Source organism: Cygnus olor, chromosome Z (assembly GCF_009769625.2).
Source record: "Cygnus olor isolate bCygOlo1 chromosome Z, bCygOlo1.pri.v2, whole genome shotgun sequence".
Taxonomy (NCBI): domain Eukaryota; kingdom Metazoa; phylum Chordata; class Aves; order Anseriformes; family Anatidae; genus Cygnus; species Cygnus olor.
This window is the reverse complement of record NC_049198.1, coordinates 39,991,685-40,014,841: the sequence shown is the minus strand read 5'-3', so window position 1 is coordinate 40,014,841 and position 23,157 is coordinate 39,991,685. Positions and strand designations below refer to the sequence as shown.

Here is a 23,157-nt window from a genome sequence, read left to right as displayed (position 1 = left end):
CAAAGCTGGTAAGGGGGCTGGAAGTCATGTCCTATGAGGAGAGGCTGAGGACACTTGTTTAGTCTGGAGAAAAGGAGGCTGAGAGCTGACCTTACTGCTCTCTGAAACTTTTTGAGAAGCAAAGAGGGAGGTACCGGTCTCTGCTCCCTGGTAACTGATGACAAGACATGCAGGAGTGGCACTAAGCCACCCCATGGTAGGTTCAGACTGGACATCAGGAAAAATTTCTTTACTGTGAGGGTGGTCAAACACTGAAACGGGCTTCCTGGAGAGGTGGCTGATGCTTGTCAGTGTTCAGAAGGCATTTGGACAGTGACCTCGTTACAACACTAACTTTTGATTAGTCCTGAAGATGTCAGGCACCTGGACTAGAAGTTCTCTGATGGTCCCTTCCAACTGCACTATTTTGATCTATTCTATACTTACGACAAGACAAACTTTTAAAATACTAATAGCAACAGAGCGAGCATACAGAGGAAAAAGACTAATAGAGCAACTTTCTGAAGTTAGGATGTTACCAAATCCAGGTGACAGACTTTTATGTGCTCACTGCATTACTGCCAGAAGAGCAGTAAAACACATCATTCTGTAAGACCCACTACAGCAGCCTAGTCGGTCCTAGTCATTACCATTAATGCTGGGTATGCTTCAACAAACGATGTCAAGATGATAGAGGAATACTGTTAAAAACAAATGAATCTGGCATCTTTTCATAAACAACAAAAAGAATAAGTTGAAAGTAATACCTAAAAAGCTAGACAACATTTGATTATAGAATACATTACCTGCAGATTGCTGTGAGGTACTGTGGATATCACTACAATGGCTAGTCGTATCTTTTGGTTCTGGTAAAGGTGGTGATGCATCTGAGCTTCCACATATATTTTCATTTAGTGTCCTCAATATTGTTGTAATGTCTTCCTGACTGAGAATTAGCTTTAAAAAAAAAAAAAGATTGTTATTAAACTCAGAACGTATCTATTCATTACACTTTTGGTAGCTGAAGTCTAAGTTTTTAGATAAATAAATAAACAAAGTTCATCTAATTTGAATCACTAGTTAGGAGACTAAAGAAACAAGTAAAATAGTTTTCTAAAATCTACACAATTCCTTAAAGTAAATTCTAGAAATCAAAAGTTGTTCACACATTTTGTTTTTTCCACAAACTTTCTTTGCAAAGCTACAATTTAGAAATTGAATTTTAGAAAATACACATACAGTTTGACCTATAGTTGCTTGAAATTGTTAAGCGTGTTTAGTCAAAGGGTACTTCACAACAAGGGTTACTACTTTTATTTCAAAATTTGGCAAAAGGTTTCCTCGTACATCTGACATGCCTTAAATTTTATGACATTTAATTTAAATGAGAATGTGCACTAACTGAAGCTTGTTGTAGGTATGAATTCTGCAGTTGGCCATGTCACTAATAAACTGACGAATAAAACCCAAGTTTTTCCACTCCATCCTTCGAAGATACCAAAAGACGCATAAAACAACGCTATAAAAGCATACTCATTTCTAAATGGCAACAGTGATATATGGCAGAAAGTCTATCTGCTGTATTGCAGATGAAATCCAGATTAGAGGAAAAATGTATTCACTTCCCTTTTCCTGTATGAAACAACAAAATCCATTCTACCTTTGTGTCTTTAGATCAAATAATAAGCTAGGGAGCATGGGTTTTTATGGACAGGAAAAATAAATCTATTTTCCATAGGTATTTTAACAGTTCCTTTCAGAAATGACTGCTTACATTCATAGGCTTGAGTCGTCCAGATATTTCAATATCAGGAACTTCATTATACCATGCAGCAGCTAAATTTCGTTCAACAACTACTTCCAGATTGAGTGGTTGCAGCAGCTGTACTTCACTTTGCAATGAGTCCTGCTCATAGTATGATCTGTGAAGAGAAACTAAGTCCTATCAGCACAACTTACTACACTTATATGTTCTAACAAACATGAACACGTTTCAGTCTTTTCCTAATCTTTTTGAAAAGTACTGTAAAACAGTCTTCATAGCTGAGTGCACTAGTCCTAGAATTTCTAGTTAAAGCTTTACTCCAGCAACTAAACATCCTTTCTCAGCAGGGAGGAGATATACAGAGCATATGTCCTGCATACTAGCTTTCTGCAAGTTATGACCTCTTATCAGCTGGAGAGCAGTTCCTCCTCTCTTCAGTATTCTTCAACTGTTTGAAAATCCCCTTCCTCTTCCTCTCCTGCTCTTAATCCCCAGCACCAAAGCCCATTTACGAATGTTTCTTTACATCTATCGGGCTTTATTTATTTCCTGATAAAAATAGCTTTAAAAAAAAAGGCTAAAATACCCATTTACAAGTGGTTTAACTTGTCCCAAAGCAGTAAATAATTCCCAAATTTATTAATCTACATGACAGTCCGTAAACAGGCATTTGCTTCTGTTAAAAGATGTGTAGATTGCTGTTTCTCCTAAGCCATAAATTTTAATTGTTTTACAAAGTATTAACTTGCTGTTATATTTCAAGATAATAGTGTATCTGGCAATAACCAACCATTAATTATTTTGATAACAACTTCTCAAAGCTCTTCAACTGAAGTATTCCACAATGACTATAGAAATTTGAAAAATCTTGACACAATGTTACCTGTATAACTTCAGTTCGCTCAAATTCACTGTCATAGAGTCAACAACAGGTGGGAGATTGTACCAAGCTTTTGATTTAGCAATAAAAAAATGGTTCTTTACAGTAATTAGACCAAGATCAGCCACCAGGACATTCGCAGACACTGCTGATTGTGGAACTATCACAACAGGTGCTTTGACATTGATATCTAGTGCCAAACGAGAACTACGCTCTGCTAGCTCTTTTACACCTGTAGCTGCTTTCTCTGCTGCTTGAACGGTTGCCTCAGTAAGAGCTTCTTTGGCAGCTTGAAAGTTATTTATAAAAGCCTAGGAAAAAATACAGAATTTGGGAGTTTTATTAAGAATTATATTACTTCAAGAACTCTAAGAATCATAGTGTTTTAAATAGCAAACCATCTAAAGATACTATTTTTGCTAAACACTTTTTCTGAATTCCTTAGTAGGATAATCTCCCCCAGAATATGACAAAATATGCCTATATAAAAATAAAATTCCATACTAAATATCTGATAAGTCAGATGGCAACAGCAATGATCTTGTAACAAGACTTGTATGAATTATTTACTCATTTGCAGTGCAAAAGATAGATTTATTTAGCAGAATGTATAGAAAAGGCATTCATTTTCATGGCTTAATACTTATATTTCATCACCACAAAACAGTCCATGTATCTATAATTTGCCACAGATCATTAAAAAAAGGGATAATATTAGCAAACATTACTGTTTAACCATCCACTCCACAATAATGAAAATATAGAGAAGAAAAGTAAATAGTTCAATCATATATCCAGCAAAGGTTTAACAAGATTAAAAGAGTTCTAACACAAATGGGCACCATCTTACATGGGATGCTTTATCCTTTTCTAGATTTGGCAATGGTGTTTGCATGCTAAGGAACATCAACTGGAAAATTTAACTTACCAAAATAGAAGAAACAAACTTGTTGACAAAAACTACTTGAATACACCCAACTGTTAGGCTAATACTATTGTCAACAACATCCATATCTGTATACGCAATTCCATCTGTAGCATTCACATAAGATATCATTTTGAAGTTGAAGACTTCTTTTCCTGTGATGTAAAGAGCCTTAGGAAGAAAAACAGAGCATCTCCATGTAAAAACTTATGCTAGAGAAAACAAATTCCAAAATAGTATCTCACGCTTCTAAGACATTTTTAGTTTAAATACCTTAACAGTAAATGAAACAAACAAACAACATCATCATCTTTGAAATAGCTGAAAATATTCAGTTAGAATTTCATCTTGAACAATTCTCTTGATTGAGCCTAATAAGCAACCAGGAATCACAGTTGCACAAAATCGACAAAATTTTGGTGTAACAATACTGGCTATGGAGAGAAACAAGTCTGCCTGTAGAAAATAATGCTCCTAGCAAACATAGAAAAAAAAAAAAGTAGATTTCACAGTTCAGTTCAGGTCAATTTAGCATCTATAATCCATTCATAGATCAATGATACATGCAAATACATACCTTTTTATACAATGCCATCTCATCAGAATCCATGATAATGATGTTCTTTAATTTTGCAGTCACTTCTGTTGCTGTTTTTTTCATGATCACTTGGCTATCCAGACCTTTAAAAAAATTGACATACAAAATCTAGAGACTCTTCTGGTTACAAAGTTTTGTGCCTCTGTTATTAAAATTTTATTCTTACCTTCAATGTGAATTTCAGCTATTCTATGTTTTTTCTCTCTAATAAAGACACGTAAACAGGATAAATCCGCACAGATATTGAGGTCGATAACATCTTCATACTTTGATTTCTTTGATGCTGTAGGAAATAACAAAAAAAGTGCAGCTTTTCAAGGAGGAGACATAAATAATTTTTCTTCAAGAAGAGACAGAAAATTTAGTACCCCTTCTCTGAAGTCTAGAAAGTCTACAGTGTGGGCAAGATGCACAGCACTCATTCTAACAAGTAGGACAGGAAGGAATTGATTGCATATACAGTGATCTTTATGTGTTTCACAAACTTTGGTATACAACATCAGTATTTTATTAACTGAAATACATTTTATACATATCCACATGGCACAAAGCAAAATTAGAAATACTGTATTCAGGACTAAGCAGTTTACTTCAAATAGCATTAACATGACAGCTGCATTAATATACTCTTCTACCTGTTCTATTGATGAGTCATTTCCAACTAATGGTCTTGTTTACATAATGAAGGAGATTTTTTCCTGTATCTGTGCTCGATTTCCTAAATCCAAGTTTTAAACAGCTTTTCAGATGAGATATTTCATCTAAGTATTGCATGTATGTTAAGGCCTTCTCAATCCTTAGACTCAAACTACAGTTCCATAAATATATTAGGTTCAGTCATACGATTTTATTGCACCTTGCTAACAAAAGAAAACTCGTCAGCCAACAACCATCCACAGTAAAAGTTTAGTCTGCAAAGTTATACAGGAGTGAGGGAGGAGGGAAGAGCATCACCTAAGAAAGTCTATTTTGTTGCTGTTCATTACAAGGCTTTTCAAGCACTTCAGTGTTTGCTTTCATAGCAAAATGGTTCAAAAATAAAGAAGCACTGAATCATCTGTTCACAGCTCAGTAAACCACAGACCAGAATCTGTAAGTTCACTGAACATCATCTGTACACAAATGTACCTTGTGTCCAAGCATGTCCCAGTACAACTGAAATTAAAAGCCGCCATGAATTAAAACGATCTTACAGAAAAAATAAGATAAAAAATATAGTTGAATTTTTTTTTCAACAGAACAATTTTTCCATCCTTTATTTCTTTGTTCTATTGTTCAATAGAGTCCTACAAAACACTTTCAGAAAAAGAGCTGAGAATCTAAAATTCTTACTAATTTGATGGAACATTTAGAAATCATCAACTGAAAGACACTGTGTAACATTACTACCGCTTTTTCCACATCCCACCCCAACTGAACTCTCATCAATCCTAAGGCAAATACCTTTCATCCTCCACTGTACCCCCTGAAAAACAAAGGCCTACAAACCTTAAGTTCCCCTCTTTTATTTATAACCTGTTGTGCCACAGAGATCATAATTACCTTTCCTTTCATAATGTTTAAACAACTAACATAACTGATTTCATTTAAGTGTATATGGGAAACAATTACACAAATCCCCAAAAATGCTGTGCACCCAAAAGCTTGCTTATTTTTCCCCTAATACAGGTATTATTTCAGTCTCAAATTTTTCTTCAAAAAACACAATCAGGATACTATTTCACCTGTCTCCCATAACAAAAACATGAACCCTTAGTAACATTGTGAATTAGTCACTATGAGTCACTGAGTATGAATATTAGCCACTGACTACTAGACTTACAAACACAGAATCATAGAATGGTTAAGGTTGGAAAAGCTCTCCAAGCTCATCCAGTACAACTGTCCCCTACCACCAATACTGCCCACTAAACCATGTTATTGTGCCAAATATTTCTTTGTAGAGGCAGCAACCTTCTCGACAATCTCATCAAATTTTGCAAATGTGATATTGGGGTTTAAGGATATAGAACTAGTACAGAATTTTAACTCAAAATGCTTGTCAGAATTCATGTCAGTGAAGGAGGGCAGCCTCAGAAAGATCTCACCAGTTTACCAGGTCAGTCAGATGACAGAGCTCCTTGAAATCACTTACACAAAAGCAAGTATTAAAACACTTTAACAAGAATCATCTTGAGAATTATCCTCTGCCCTAGTTTTTGTCTGTAGGGTGTGGTGTTTTTTTGTTTTGTTTTGGGGTATTTCAATTACAATTTTTACAATAAATAGCAGGTATCTAATTGTTTTAAAAATAATAGAAAGAAACAATTGCAAAGATCTCAGAGAAGTCTTTCTCACAGCAGAAAGGAATATTATTGACATACTGCTGAGGATTTAATGTAAGTATTAATTTCAAAGCAGCTCCCAGACACAAGAGCAAGCAAGGGAGGTGATCTGTTTGTTTGCTGCTGCTCCACATTATCAACAAATCAGACACATCGAATTCCTGGTGAGAGAATGGTAGGACTGCATGACAAGCAAGTTATTCACAAGAGACTGATGTTCCTCAAACAAAGAGGATAAATTAACTGTAAGGAAATCAAAAGTCTCAATTCATCCCAGAAAAAAAAGATAATTTTTTTATATTTTTTATATGCTATGTGCCTTGAATAGACAAAAAGAAATCAATCATAATAATTACTGAATAGACAGGTACTTGTCTTTTGCCTTGTGCTAAGCATAAGTGACAGAAAACACTTAGAACATGGAAGGAGATGAGATGAACCTTATTGCAGTAGCATAATTCCTTCAGACCAATATTATTGGATAACTGATTGGTCCGCATCCCTTTCAGGATGCAACATTTCTTCTGAATGCCAAAGAAGGCGAGTAGCCCTAAATTTATACGTACAAATCAGGTACCTACAAGAGCACCAGGTATCTTTGATAAAGAGACTCACCAGATCTCTTGTAAATTGCAGGAATTTACATGCTACTTATGTGCCCCTGAAAACATGGTAAATGATATTAATGAACTATATTACCTGCATCTCATAACAAAAGATTTTAAATGCTCAAATCCAGCTTCCACTGAGCAAGGACCATCTATTCATTATACTACAAACTAAATCCAAACTCATGTGCAAGTTCATAAATCTAAAGCAGGAAGTCCAACAAATTATGCCAACAAAATTGGTGCCAGACAGAATTTATTCATTCAGCAACTCAGTAGCTCACTAATAAACAGACCTGTCCTGGAGCTCATGAAATGCAGCAGTGTCTATTTTGTATTCACATCTACAGTCAGTGTTTACATATTAATAAATTGCTAAATGAGTAGATTACAAACCTAAACTAATAAAAATATTTTTATGATAGGAAGAAAGATGGTGAACAAAGTCATCTCACTGAATAGTTAAATTCACATTATGCTATAACTGTGAAAGCACAAAATTGTTTAGAATACATTCAATACACTTATTAGCAAAAGTTTTCATCTTCATGCTAAATTTTCTAACCCATCAAGATCTTTATTTCCTTAATTTTTATATCGACATTTTTTTTTTTTTTATAAACGTTGTAATGCAAAAATACTTACCATATTGCAGAACATCATTAGGAATATAATCATTTTCAATAAGCTACTATTTAACACAGTTTATCATAACTAAGCGAATTTGAAGACAAGTACTCAAACAACATGCTTATTATTTCTACCTCAGGAAATGTCAACAGCTGCAGCAACTACCTTAGCTCATTTAATTATACAGTTATTTCTCTGCTACACTCTTCCAGCGAAGGAGTAACACCATACCCTTGCTACTCAATCTGCTAGCTAACATTTTTATCACCATCAAAATTAGAAAAACTGTGAAGTGAACTTATAAAAAAAAATAGCAAATATGTCTGTTATCTGTCTTACTTAGAGGAGGGAAAAGAAAGACATAAAAAGAACAAAGAAACTTACTTAATTTCTTAAGAACATCCTTCTTCTCCTCAATTTTTTCATGAACTGGTTCTTCTGCAACTTTAGTTTCTTGTTTGGGTAGAAGATTGTTTAGATAGTTCATGGCATTCAGGAGAGTTTCAGTATGCAGATGAACATCAAGAGAAGAAAAGTTCACCTGAAAGAATAATCAGATTACTAATTAATCAGACTATAAATGAATCAGTCCCACAAATGTAGAAAAAATGTTTAAATATATATGTATCGTACCTTTATCTTTTGTAGAACATTCTGATACGCAGTCTTCAGTTCTGGTCCATTAATATCAGCCTATTCCACCAAACATGCACATAAACAAGACAAACAGGAGATGTTTGCAAATTTCAAGTTATAGCTTATGATATGTAAGTCAGTCTGTTTAGGGATCAGACAGATTTTGCACATAACATTCAATATATGTAGACATGGTTAAGTAAGGAAAAAGCATTTCTCAGTGATACTGTAGTTTGTTATTAACTTATGACTCAAAAGAAAAGTCTGCTGTTTTCCCACCTTTATATACTCCAAAGTGAGAAGATCATCTTCTACATTATCCAAAGTAGTAATTATGTAAACTGGTTTTCCATTATCGTCTTAAAAAAAAAGAAAAAGGATTTTTTTTTAAATAAAGAAAAAAATTTGATGAGGTACCTATGCATCTTTTGATCACCTATAGCCTATAAACTAGGCTATTAGCTGTCATTACTACTTAATTTAAAAAGCTCTTCTGCACACCTACAACAGATGCCTCTTCTAAAATCATCAGCACTGGAACAAATTTACAAAAGCATTACTAACAGAATGAGCTCCAGAATTATCTTCCCTTTTTTACGCCTTATATTTAATTCTGGAAGTGGATCCTCCTCAGCTTACAAAAGAAAGCCCTGCAGGCTTTTTGAAGACACATTCAAAGTGTTATTAGCTATTAATGAATCGTTTTTTTGACCAGCATACAAACACTTACCCATATACTCTGGGCACAGCAGACAAACTTCATGCAGGAAAGCATTTGCAGTCATGTCAAACGTTCTTAATTTAAGTTCAGTGCCTAACCCTACAACCTCAAGCTGCAGCACAGGTGTCTCGATATTATCAGTAAGGCGGCATAATTTTATTAAGACCTATGAAAAAATTAAAATAAAAAGGTAGGGAATTATCTTCTTAGCTTTTACATAGGATCATATATTTACATATACTTACTGGTTAAGGCATATTGATCATTAAACTTTATACAGCAAAAGACATGGAAAAATAAAGAGTTCAACAAGCAAAATTACTAGAATACTGTTTGATGCTGATTTAACAAAAAATATATTGTATGTAAGTTTGAAAAAAGTTACACTTATAGGAACTAATTAAATTCTAAAACTGTTCTGTAAAGCATTTAGTAATGTTCAACTCAGTCAAAACTAGATTTTCAGTGGACATTGTTTACTTGCTTTCATGTTCACGAACAGAGAAGGACTGGTGGGAGATGTGGTAGTAGGGAGTTGTCTTGGGCAGAATGACCATGACATGGTGGAGTTCTCTATCCTTGGTGAAGTCAGAAGGGGGGTCAGTAAAACTGCTACCTTGGAATTCTGGAGGGCAGGCTTTGAATTGTTCAGGACACTGGCAGGGAGGGCCCCTTGGGAGCCAGTCCTGAAGGCCAAAGGGGTCCAGGAAGGCTGGACGCTCCTCAGGAAGGATGTCTTAAAGGCACAGGAGTAGGCTGTCCCTGTGTGCCATAAGATGAGCTGGCAGGGAAGAAGACCGGCATGGCTGAAACAGAGAAATTTTGCTGTGTGTTCGGGAGAAAAAGAGAGTTTATTTCTGGTGGAAGAAGGGGCAGGAAGCTCTGGGAGAGTACAAGGAATTTGCCAGCATATGCAGAGAAAAAATCAGAAAGGCCAAAGACCAGCACAAGCTCAGCCTGGCCACTACAGTCAAGGATAACAAAAAATGTTTTTATAAATATACTAATAGCAAGAGGAAGGCCAAAGAGAATCTCCATTTCTTTACTGGATGCAGAAGGGAACATGACTACTGAGGATAAGGAAAAGGCTGAGGTTTTAAATGCCTTCTTTGCATCTGTCTTTACTAGCCAGACCAGTTATCCTGAGGGTACTCATCCTTCTGACCTGGAATTCTGGTACGGGGAACAGAAGAACCCCCCCAAAGTTCAGGTGAAAAGAGGGTTTTTAAAAGTCAAGTTTGCAGATGACACCAAGTTGGGGGGAAGTGTCGATCTGCCGGAGGGTAGGGAGGCCCTGCAGAAAGACCTGGAGAGGATGGGTCAATGGGCAGAGGCCAAGGGAAGAGGTTCAACATGGCTAAGTGCCAGATCCTGCACTTTGGCCACAACAACCCCATGCAGCGCTACAGGCTTGGGGTGGAGTGCTTGGAAAGCTGTGCAGAGGAAAAGCATCTGGAGGTGCTGATCGATGCTCGCCCGAACACGAGCTGACAGTGTGCCCAGGTGGCCAAGAAGGCCAACGGCATCCTGGCTTGTATCAGGAATAGTGTAGTCAGCAGGACCAGGGAGGTGGTTTAGTGGGTGACATTGGCAGTAGGGTGACGGTTGGACCAGATGATCTTGAAAGTCTTTTCCAACGTTAATGATTCTGTGATTGGATTTTTTTTTTGGAGCTCTGCCATTAAGGAATTTGCAAGCTGAACATCAACCAAGAGAAGTTTCAGATTTTTCAATCATACGCAACAAAGATGTTGTTAAATAAATATCTACCTGAGCTGTCCATTGTCTTTCATAAACTAAACAAAATAAATATATGCAGTCTTCCTTTCCATTTTTAAACTATAAAGGCAACAAATGGAGAGGTAGGTGATTCTTTACAGATTTTATTTATATCATTTTCTTAGAGACTGTGAAATGGTAGAGTTACCAGTAAAGAAGAATATAAAATACAACATCTTAGTCATTCTTAAGAAAAAAAATAGTAATGACTTTTCATTATTTTTTTATTTTTAGAAGCCTAGAGCATAACAAGACGCTGCAAGCTAGTTACTATGTGTTGAAACCTTTCTGTAAATCCTACCCTAAAACAGTATCTGTAAAGTTAACTGACTTTGTATGGTTTATTTGTAAAGCTATACACTGAGTAGCAGCAATAACACTGTCATTGCCACTACCTGTTATTAGACCAACTGATGTAGTCAGATAGCACTTAGGTAAAATACTCTTTTTCAAGTCTGAAGCAGCAAGAATAACCATTAAACGCCTCACAGTGAACTTGCTATGTTTGAGTTCAACAGAATTGGAGAAAAAACAGAGGGTAAAAATAGGGTGATTGTATGACATGAAACGTTAATTCAGTTTTCCCAGTGCTCACAGAAGCGTTTGGAAAAGAGATGTCAAAAACTACATCTTAAGCCAAAAAAAAAAAAAAAAGAATGCACAGAGAATAATACTGCTTCTGAGCTCTACCAGTGATGGTTAGGTAAAGGAAATTCAATGATAAAATGAATTGGGAAAGTAGACAAAACAAGGTATTTCACTGCAGATGAAGATGCAGATGCTTCTGCATTTGTGACTTGAAAGCAAAAACAACCTCTTGAATGCTCCAGAATAGTTTGAGCAAGAAACAGGGAACCAATAATTCTACAAACATGAATTTGTGAACACAATGAACAGGAAAGAGTCATAGATCAGGTGTGCTTTGAAGAGACAAAAAAAAATGTAACTTTACCTCAGCTACTTCAAACCTCAGCTGAAATTCAGTCATATTTTTCAAAGATTCTTGTTTACGTAGTTTTTTTCGCTTTATACTGCTAGCTCGTGTGAGGGAACCAGATGGGGCTTCAAAAAATGGCATGTCTTCCACAGGACTGCTTAGAGCATCATAAAATTCTTCTTCTGATTCTAAAGATTAATTCACAACAATGTTACATACACATTTTAGACAACCAGTATTTTGCAGTAATATGACCTATAATTTTTATGTACATGTAAATATTTAGAGATGTAGACAACTCTGGGAAGATCACCTAGCTAAATCTGTTTCTACACTTGCCTCAGTTCCTGCCTCCACAACACCTACAGCTGCACTATCACTTCATCAACTCTCATTAACTCCTCTGCCAGCATTCTCTCACTACTGGCTATGCAAAAATGAGCACAGTGTCTCATTAAGCTATTAGTCCACACTAAAGGCAAGACATCTCTTCTGTTGAACCAACTGCTGCTGACTTCATCAGGTTTGTGAGAAAAAGCAAAGCTTTATTCCACCTGATGTTATTAGACAAGTACTACAATGACCAATAGATGGAACAGTCTAATATGGCATTTTCCTTTCACCAAGAAACCAGCAGCTGTGAAGTTAAAGGAACGTCTATCTTTCTTCTGACAAAACTGAACAGATGACATGAGGAGGTATATTCTATGGTTTAAAAGCACCCTGGAATCTGGGGGGAAGGTAGGGAAATATATGAGTCAATCAAAATGTTTGCACAGTTGCCATGTATAATATAATTTAAAAACAAACCTGATTCAATCAAAATCTAGTTATTACTTTCTCAAATTAACTGTTACAAGTTTTCATTCTCACCTCACCCTAATTTTAAGAGGGGAAAGATATTTTACCTTTGGGCATCTAAAAGAACTCATAAAAATAGATGAAGATGCACAGATACATATCTGTATAAACACTGTAGACACACTGAATTAGAAGTGATTACATCAATGCAAAAATAACTAGCTTTGCCTATAATTTTGCTAGTGTCACAAACTACATTCATCATTGACTTTGGGAGAGCAGAGAAAGTATTCTTCTCTATTTCCCCAACTGAATGTTTTGGCAAAGGTAGGGCAACTGATGTTGAAACAACACTGATATATTTCATTATTCTTCAACTATAACTATTAGATGGAATGTTCCAATTAAGCTAAACTGTTTGAACAGAAAGTTGGTATTAAACATGATCAGTTCCTCTGCAGAGTATCTTCTGCTTGATCCTGTGAAAGTCAAAATGCTGTTTGTTTATAACACAATAGTTTCTCACAGTCACTTAGTATTTTTTAATTCTACTATATGCAACAAAGTAAAAGATAAAAACCTTCAAAGAAAATAATTAAAATCATGATGAGAGGACTAAGTACGTACTGAAGCAAAAAATGACATACACGTTACTACACATGTTCTGAATCAACACCCTGAATATCCAACTCCTAAGACTTTTAACTTTACTTTTAATTACTTAGTGGATCTTTGCTTTTCTCTCAATTTAGTTTTGATTTTCAAAATCCACCAGGAATGCTCACCAGAATGTCCAAGGTTTGATTCAAAAAGCTAAAATTCAGAGCACTGCTGCACACTTCATCAGGTTAACAGGTTATTGAAAAAGCTAATTTTATTCTCTATGTCCTACAAGAGTTCTTTACAGAATTTATTTCACAATGAGTATAGACCCAGAATTCTTCACACTTATTGAAAATGACTTAAAACCTAAAGCTTTTTGAAATATGAAGAACTTGAAATTCTCCTAAAAATTTACTCAGTAGGGAACAATGGCATATTAAAGACCCATATAAATACAGGCCATCACAAGTCTCACCATTTTCCAAGACAGTATGAGTTATAAAGGGCATTTGACATGTCTTTTCTGATACATATCTATTGTAACATATTCAAGGACAAAAAATAAACAACCCATCCTGTGAAAGAAAAGTTCTACTTCAAGAAAAGTAATGGAAAGAGCAAGCACTGAAAATTGTGCTGCTTTGAGAAAATGCGTAAATGTTTTGTACAGAGTAAATGCATAAGTGTTTTGTACAGAGTGAATAAGAAACTAAATAGAATATAGCATAGCCTCAAGAATTTGAAACAAAGCCTCAGAATGGTCACTTACTCCAGGAGAAACAAATGAACCCAATGTAGTTAAAAAATTAAGTTGAACTGTTCAATAAATCAGACTGTAAAATAGATTGTATTACCTGATTCCACAAACGAATGAAGATCCAAAACAGGAAGCACGCCTTGTGATAAATGTGGCACTGAGAGTACAGGGGATATCGCAGCCTGAAATAGAAGACACCATATAAATTTTTGCTTGAATTCTTTGCTCATGCTATTGCATGCACAAATGCTACTGCATAGAAGCTTTAGAACTTAATCAGTCTTATTTTAAGCACAAAACATTCTAAATGAACGTTATTAATAACTAAAAGTATGGGAAGAAAAGAGGCTTAAATAGAACAGAAACAGCAGGTGTTACACAGCTGAATAGCTGCAGAGATAATCCATCTGGAAACAGAGTGAAGGGGTTCAAATATCCAACTTCACAGATCAAAATATGGACACAGACCGGACATCATACAAAACACAGGAAAGACAAAACCTAGCCCCTCAAAGGATTACAGAATAGCAGCTTCAGAGAACAGTAAAAGACTAGCTGTTCTTTATAAAATTACACAATACCAGTGGCAGTAAAGGAAAAAGAACAGAAAAAAAAAAAGAAAAAAAAAAAGAAAAAAAGAAAAAAGGGATAGAGAGAATATAATAGTAGACAGAATTGTGTCCAAATTTCATCATGCATGACAAAATTGTGTCCAAAATTCTGTCCAAGATTGTCCACATTGTGTTCAAATTTTTTCATGACAAATCTGGTGGCTTTCTACAATACAGTTACAGCTTTGGTGGACAGGGGCAGAGCAACTGATACCATCTACCTGGACTTGTGCAAAGCATTTGACACTGTCCCCCATGACGCTCTTGTCTCTAAATTGGAGGCATACGGATTCGATGGATGGACCTCTCAGTGGGAAAGGAATTGACTGGATGGTTGCACTCAAAGAGTTGTGGTCAACAGCTCAACATCAAAGTGGAAGATCAGCAACAACTGATGTATCTTGGAGGTCTGTATTGGGACTGGCACTGTTTAACATCTTTGTTGGAGACATGGATAATGGAATCAAGTGCAGCCTCAGCAACTACGCCGATGATACCAAGCTCTGTGGTGCAGTTGACAAGCTGGAGGGAAGGGATGCCATCCAGAGGAACCTGGACAGGCTGGAGAGGTGGACCTGTGTGAACCTCATGAGGTTCAACAAGGCCAAGTGCAAGGTCCTTTACTGGACCTTTTTTTGGGCTGGGGCAATCCTAAACACAAACACAGGCTGGGCGGAGAATGGATTGAGAGCAGCCTTGAGGAGAACGACCGGTGGGTGGTGGCTGGTGAGAAGCTCAGCATGAGCTGGCAATGCACACACGAAGCACAGAAAGCCAACTGTGTTCTGGGCAGCATCAAAGGAAGCATGGCCAGCAGGGAGACGGAGATGATTCTCCCCTTCTACTCTGCTCTCATGAGACCCCACCTGGAGTACTGTGTTCAGTTCTGGGGCCCCCAGCACAAGAAGGACATGGACATATTAGAACAAGTCCAGAGGAGGGCCAGAGAGATGGTCAAGGGGCTGGAGCACTTACTCTATGAAGACAGGCTGAGGGAGTTGGGGTTGTTCGGCTTGGAAAAGAGTAAAGGCTCTGGGGAGACCTTATAGCATCCTTCCAATACCTAAAGGAGGCCTAGGGGAAAGCTGGGGAGGGACTCTTTTGTCAGGGAGTGGAGCGATCAGACAAGGGGGAATTGCTTTAAACTAAAAAAGGGTAGATTTAGATTAAACATTTCAAATAAGTTCTTCACTCTGAGGGTGGTGAGACACAGCAACTGGTTGCCCAGAGAAGTTGAGGATGCCCTGTCCCTGAAGTGTTTAAGGCCAGGTTCAAGGGGACTATGAGCCACCTGATCTAGTGGAAGGCGATCATCATTCTGTGATGTATCTGGGGAAACAGGTGTTAACAGAGTCTGTAATTTTAAAATGCAGTTGCCTACAACCCAGAGCAGTAACTGAGAATGTGTGAATTGTCACTGTTCCGCCACTACATGTAGAAAGTGGAACAAGAATCTTCACTCCACGTTGCACTATATTTGGCAGAGCTAGGTTCTCTTAGTGGAGTCCCCCAGGGCTCGGCACTGGGGCCAGTCCTCTTTAATATCTTTATCGATGATCTGGATGAGGGGATCGAGTGCACCCTCAGTAAGTTTGCGGACAACACCAAGTTTGACACACGCACCTATCTGCTCGAGGGTAGGAAGGCTCTGCAGGAGGATCTGGATAGGCTGGACCGATGGGCTGAGGCCAACTGCATGAAGTTCAACAAGGCCAAGTGCCGGGTCCTGCACCTGGGGCGCAACAACCCAAAGCAGTGCTACAGGCTGGGAGATGAGTGGTTGGAAAGCTGCCTGGCCGAGAAGGACCTGGGAGTACCGGTTGATGGTTGGCTGAATATGAGTCAGCAGTGTGCTCAGGTGGCCAAGAAGGCCAACAGCATCCTGGCTTGTATAAGAAACAGTGTGGCCAGCAGGACTAGGGAGGTGATTGTCCCCCTGTATTCAGCTCTGGTGAGGCCGCACCTCGAGTACTGTGTTCAGTTTTGGGGCCCTCGCTACAAGAAGGACGTGGAGGTGCTCAAGAGAGTCCAGAGAAGGGCGACGAGGCTGGTGAGGGGTCTGGAGAACAAGTCTTACGAGGAGCGGCTGAGGGAGCTGGGGTTGTTCAGCCTGGAGAAGAGGAGACTCAGGGGCGACCTTATCGCACTCTACAGGTACCTTAAAGGAGGCTGTAGCGAGGTTGGTCTATTCTCCCACGTGCCTGGTGACAGGACGAGGAGGAATGGGCTCAAGTTGTGCCAGGGGAGGTTTAGGTTGGATATTAGGAAGAACTTCTTTACCAAAAGGGTTGTTAGGCACTGGAATGGGCTGCCCAGGGAAGTGGTTGAGTCACCATCCCTGGAGGTCTTGAAAACACGTTTAGATGTAGAGCTTAGTGATATGGTTTAGTGGAGGACTTGTTAGTGTTAGGTCAGAGGTTGGACTAGGTGATCTTGGAGGTCTCTTCCAACCTAGATGATTCTGTGATTTTGTAATTATATGGTTTATTCGGCAAAGATAAATTTCACATCAAGCCTCAGAAAGCAAAATTACTCGTTTCATTTTGTAAAGAATGCTCCTCTGCACATTCCACATGTGTGTTTAGCATACATGGACCTTGCACTGAGTCCCAAAATAAGGTAGAGAGGTGTTTATTGTCTGTACACCACTTTGCTTGAATACTTTTGGCTCTGGGCTGTCCAGATGACAGTGATTCTCATTTCTTTTTCAGTTACTGCTACATTTAAAACCTAATCTTACTCATTTAGTAGCTCTTGTTATCTTCAGAAAACTAAGAATTGTACCAACAACAGGACACTCATCTTTGAATGAATGTTGTTTCCAATAGCGTACCAAGACTCCCCATTTCATCTCGCTCTTCACTTTTTAACCACTTCCCACTCTCCAGCCTACATAAGTTGACCTTACTCAATATATCCATGTCTGAGTGATAGATATACTACGTCTTGCAATTATGAAAGTATCTCAATATCTCATCTGCAAGACTTTCACATTCTAAGACTACTTCAGAAGTGCAGAAACCTAGAAGGATCTGTTCAGAAGTGTCTTCTGTTTTCACAGTCCAAGAACAATTCCTCCACTAATTCAAAACGCAAACTTCAAGTTTCACATTCAGAGTGCTGAATAAAGGTTTCTCATCCTTTTCTTCTCAGAAGTGATGGCAACAAAGCTCAGAAGAATTTCAGCTACAGGGATGAAGGCATGACAGTACCTCAACCACAACAAACCATCAAATCTGCACAAGTTAACTGAATTTTATACCAGCAATTCTGTCTGTCAAGTCTGTCAAGCCCTGTAACAAATGGAGACTTAACCAGACAAGTTTAACCACAGATTTCAATATGGATGCTGCATATAATCAGTCACATTCACATTGACTTTCCAAACCTGATCTTGAATGTAACAAGTAATGTACAGGGAATACTAAGCACAAAGTTAAAGGTTTTTTAATGTAACAGATAAATTTTCTAATTAAATTCAAGTATATACATTGTACAAATAAATGACAGTCATTTCATATGTGCACATTTTACCTATGTAAAATTAAAATCCCAACTTTTATCCTTGAAGAAAGTTTTCCTATGACTACTTGCTCAAAACAGCAGAGGCTGCAGCGGCTTTTGGCTGAGAATACTATTAATACATGACAAGTAAAAGAGCAGGTCAGAACTAGCTAGAATTTTCATATTACTACTTAAAAGATGGAACTACATGTTAAAGAGAAATTTCACTCAACATATACTTTCAAAAGGTGTATGTCTAGTCATGTGCATGTACTATTATTGAATATTATGCTAAAATAACACACAAAGCAACACCAAAAGGTGCATTGATAGCCACAACGAAAATGACAGAATAATTTTTGTAACAAATAAAGATGGAAAGATATTTTTTTTTAAGTAATCTCAAAACAAACACACACAAAGAAAGTTGACCATTATTCGTTTAGAACAAAGTACACGAAAGATTAAATAATGGATAATTAGCAGTATTCACAAATGAGAGAAACATAGATAGCCCATTTTGTCTTTGACATTGAGATTTTGCTTGTGTTACAATGAAAAGACTGTTTTAAAAATATATATATAAAACATAGCCAGACTGTGCACATTAGAGAGATGTTAAAAATAAGCAATTAGGAGTTCACTTCCTAATTTTCTTAAAAACGGATGATTATCAAAAGTTAATATACACTTTTCAGGAATACTAACAGGAAAGTAGCAATCCTTTAAGAAAGCATAAAACATTGACTCCAATGATTTTCACTTAGGAAAGGAGGTAGGGAAATAGGGATAGAATTCACTTCACACTCCAAAAACTTAGAAAAACAAGACAGAACTGGCACTAACTCAAGTGTGTTATATAAGTGAACAATAATAATAATTAAAAAGCTGTGAGAAACTGAAGTGAACTGAACTGAAGCAGTGACAAATACCACTTTTCTTAGACAGGCACTATTGCGCCAATACTAACCACTGATGGGGTATTTTTGTTTTGCTTTAAACTGCTGCCTAACATCTACGTAGTATTTAAACTGCTTAAAATTATGAAATTTTAGCTATTTCTTTCTCTAAACAAAATAGCTGTACCCAAACTCTGAAACACTACGATGCATGTGTAAGCTTGAAGGTAAAATTGAATTAATCTTCAGCTAAACATGAATGATGAACACACGTTCATCAAGATTAATACGAAGCAAAGTCCCAGAGTTGCAAAAGTACTTTTTTTGTCATAGTTTTCTGGTGGCTGAGTTAAAAAAAAAATCTCAATTAGAGACTAAAGATCATAATAAACACAAACTAAATGACAAGTAAGATTTCTATAGCTCTACAGAATTAGCTACAAGTTTTGAGAGGTTCTAAGTAAATGCTTGTTCTCCACTTTCCTCTGCTCATTTAATAACTGCTGTGCTAACAGCAAGAAATTTATTTTTGTCATTAGTATTGATGAAATCATTTTTAAAAATCTTACCTCAGTTATTTTTGGAGGAGAAGTGGTAGCAGGAGCACTTTCTGGTTTAGGAATGCTATCAATTAGCTCCAAGATACTTGTCAGCTTTTGGTCTGATATTTGGACCGAAAGTAAAGGCAGTTGTCCAGACAGTTTGAACCTGTTAGATAAATAATCAATGTTATCGTATAACTATTTCATTCAGACAACACATTCATTTTCTTCTGAAAAATACACTACTCTTCCTGGTCAGAAGGAAGGTCATCTAACCATTACATTTAACACAGACACATAACTTCTGTTGCACACAGAAGAGATCACTAACTAATAAATATCTAGATATTAATTTATATTTCCATTTGGTACAATGTCTTCTGGATGAAGGCTGCAAATAACTCCTAATTTGGTTACATAAAGCATATTATCCTTACAATCAGAAATTGCTCATTCTTGTTCATATTTTTCATTTAATTACTTGCAGTAAATCACACAGCTAAGCCCTCACACAGTATTTTACAAAAAAAAAATTTCGCGTAAGAATGTTTGCAACCTAAAATTTCAAGCAAAGTACACAAATAACTTTCTCGAAGTTATGTATATTTAACCTGGCTCTAATATTAGTTTACATAGCAAACATAGAAATAAATGTCATAGACATAAAAGACACAGGGGAATAAAATAACTCTTTAAAAATGTCATCAATAAAATGTATTTTAACCCTGTTTGAATAGACTTTTGACGATATGAAGTAGAACTGAATATAGTCACTGTCTTTTTAAAGACATAAAACGCATCCCAGTTCCTCACAGAACTGAGCAGCATAGAAAACTGTCTCCAAAAGCAAAAAACTGTCTCCAAGAACCTTATTATGTATTTATTCCAACAGCTAATTAGAACATATAAAAGAGGTCTGGTCCATTCAACAAGCCAACCATCACCAACAGCGGGCAGCAGCAGATGCTTAACACAGTGGATGTAAGAAACAGGACCTGCTGTTTCCTTCAATTTCATTGTGCTTAACTCAAGGCTCAGTCTCCAGAGGAACATGGAGATAATGTGAGGGGAAAAAAAAAATCCAAAGTTTTCAGTCACCCTCAACTAACTTTGAGATACAAGAGTAACTGGAAAAAACACTTCATAACTGAGCAAACCTGAATTTGTATCTGTCAAATAGTAGCAGTAAGTTTCTACTTTTTTACTATGTATATGTTTTTGATACATAAAGTCTGAAGGAATTTAATTTCATCTACTTATGATTTATGTTCATAATTCCAGTACTGTTAGAAAGAAATTTACACTTTTTGTTGTCCCCGTTTTTCTTCCTTTTTTTTTTTTTTTGTGTGTGTGTGGGGGGTGGTGTCAAGGGAGGGCAGGGTAGGGGGGTTCTGGGACGGGAAGGGGGAGAGGAAGGGGGACAACCAGACAAATGTGTAGCTGTACAATAAAGACGGATATCATTCTTTTGTTTTTTTCCCATAGATTTATACATACATATATAGAGAGAGATGAAGTCTTCACTCTCATCTTTACTAGCTTTAAGCAAGACTACAGCAACTAGGATAAAGATTTCATATTGTAATCAACTGCACCTATCCTTTACTCTACTATTGCCTGCTAGTTGTTGAGGGAAAGGTCAGCTTCTGATGAGTATTTGTAAAACGGACAGCCCATATATACCTGGCATAAGAAAGCATTTAGCAGACACAAGGCATAGATAATGCAAATAATTCTGGTCCTTCAAAAAAAAAAGCTTTTAACATACAGAAAACATCTAGAAGTAGAATGCAGTTATTCTCAGTTTGTGGGCAGTAACTGAGAAATAGAAAAACTCGGTACTTCGGTCCATGAAGGAATCTGTGCAGAAACTTCTGCCATGGTTCAGACTGGCATCCATAACATTTCCTTCTGTCTAAAGTAGAACCACTTTCAAAGCTCCAGTCAATATGGACATTCCTTCAAATAGGACGTATTTATTTTTTTAAATGGAGACTATATATTGTATAGTAGGATGCTCTCAACTTTGGTATCCTAATACTACCTTCAAACACCTTCAAAAAACAGACAACATTCTCCCAGTAACCTGCTTCACAAAATGGGGGAACCCTACAACCAGAGAAAACAAAAAACTTAAACAGTCTACAAAATAACAGAATCTTATTAGTGTTCCCAAAGATGAAAGCACAGAAACTATAAGGAGCAGTGCATCCTGTTCTCAGGAGTGAAAGGCAGATACTCAGATCCAAACACAGAGTGAAAGTTCATTTTAAGGGTAAAAAAATATGAGCAGATGCCTTGATATTTTAAAAATACAAGTCAGCAATGAAAGGTGCTTGATCTAGTGCTCTTTAATCAATGTGAACTACATAAATTACTATTCTCATTCAGGCATCAATATAGAGACGTGCCTTCCTAAGCAAAGCCAGCACTAAGGCCTGGTAAATTCATTACTGTTTTGAACAATAATTCAACTGGATTCAAGGGTCTCCTGAAGAAGTATAGGCAACATTAAAGAATCAAGAAAATACAAGCATCCAATTACAAGCTTTTTAGGTGTGAGAAGGAGTGAGAACATGTGAGAAAAACAGCCCTGCAGACCCCAAGGTCAGTGCAGCAGGAGGGCAGGAGGTGCTCCAGGCACGCAGCAGCAGTTCCCCCACGGCCTGTGGAGAGGTCCCTGGTGGAGCAGGCTGTCCCCCTGCAGCCCACGGGTCCCACATGGAGCAGATCTCCACGCTGCAGCCCATGGGTGGAGGAGTCCCCGCTGGAGCAGGTGGATGTGGCCTGGAGGAGGTTGCGGCCCATGGAGAGCCCCCGCAGGAGCAGGCCCCGGGCCGGAGCTGCAGCCTGTGGAGAGGAGCCCATGCAGGAGCAGGGGGTCTGGGGGGAGCTGCTGCCCATGGGGGACCCGTGCTGGAGCAGTTTGCTCCTGGGGGATGGATGGACCCCATGGTACGGAGCCATGTGGGAGCAGTTCTTGAAGAGCTGCTGCCTGCGAAAAGCCCCCACAGGATCAGTTTGGGAAGGACAGCATCCTGTGAGAGAGACCCCATGTGGAGCAGGGGCAGAGAGTGACCATGAAGACGTGGAGGAGACGAAGAGAAGTGTCAGGGACTGACTACAGCCCCCGTTCCCTGTTCCCCTGCGCTGCTTGGGGGGAGAAGGTAGAAGAAGGGAGTGGGGAGGAAGGTGCTCTTAGTTTGCTTTCAGTTTCTCCTTTCCTTTTCCTCCCCCTCTTCCTTTGAGGAGGGGAAGTGAGAGAGCGGTTGAGGAGGAGTTCAGCTGCCCAGCAGGGTTAAAACCACCACAATAGTGAGAGATAAAAACCAGGAACAATTAAAACATTTGTTGTTTTAACCGATTTGGGAGATAGATAACCAAATTTAAAAATTTGTCACACAGTCATAACAGGATATGTACTATCCGAAAGGTAATCCAAGTTCTCAACACTTCAAACTTCTAAAGAATTTGAAGCAAGAAGCAGCAGCAGCAAGCCGTTAAAGAGAAGGTCAAATCTCCACCATCATGTGAAGAGCTGCTATCCCAGCCATTTTGAGACTGGTAGAGGACTAAAGTATTACAGTATCACCTTCAAAATCCATCCTAGAATCATCTGGAGATTGAAGAAAGTAAAAAGTTCAGTTATGCTAGATTG

General features: G+C 37.7%; 1 protein-coding gene across 4 annotated transcripts in view; it reads right to left on the bottom strand.

The window, feature by feature from the left end:
* VPS13A (vacuolar protein sorting 13 homolog A) overlaps positions 1 to 23,157 on the bottom strand; it is a 121,804-nt gene that overhangs the window by 63,343 nt on the left and 35,304 nt on the right. For all 4 annotated transcript variants that reach the window (XM_040540729.1, XM_040540730.1, XM_040540732.1 and 1 more), the window contains exons 23-35: positions 19,527 to 19,665; positions 14,041 to 14,125; positions 11,798 to 11,970; positions 9,076 to 9,232; positions 8,625 to 8,704; positions 8,343 to 8,402; positions 8,094 to 8,250; positions 4,314 to 4,430; positions 4,127 to 4,230; positions 3,553 to 3,720; positions 2,628 to 2,935; positions 1,754 to 1,901; positions 786 to 936 (exon numbers count right to left, since the gene is read on the bottom strand). In XM_040540729.1, the coding sequence (XP_040396663.1) occupies positions 786 to 936; positions 1,754 to 1,901; positions 2,628 to 2,935; positions 3,553 to 3,720; positions 4,127 to 4,230; positions 4,314 to 4,430; positions 8,094 to 8,250; positions 8,343 to 8,402; positions 8,625 to 8,704; positions 9,076 to 9,232; positions 11,798 to 11,970; positions 14,041 to 14,125; positions 19,527 to 19,665 (1,847 nt within the window). The remainder of the gene's footprint in view (positions 1 to 785; positions 937 to 1,753; positions 1,902 to 2,627; positions 2,936 to 3,552; positions 3,721 to 4,126; positions 4,231 to 4,313; positions 4,431 to 8,093; positions 8,251 to 8,342; positions 8,403 to 8,624; positions 8,705 to 9,075; positions 9,233 to 11,797; positions 11,971 to 14,040; positions 14,126 to 19,526; positions 19,666 to 23,157) is intronic.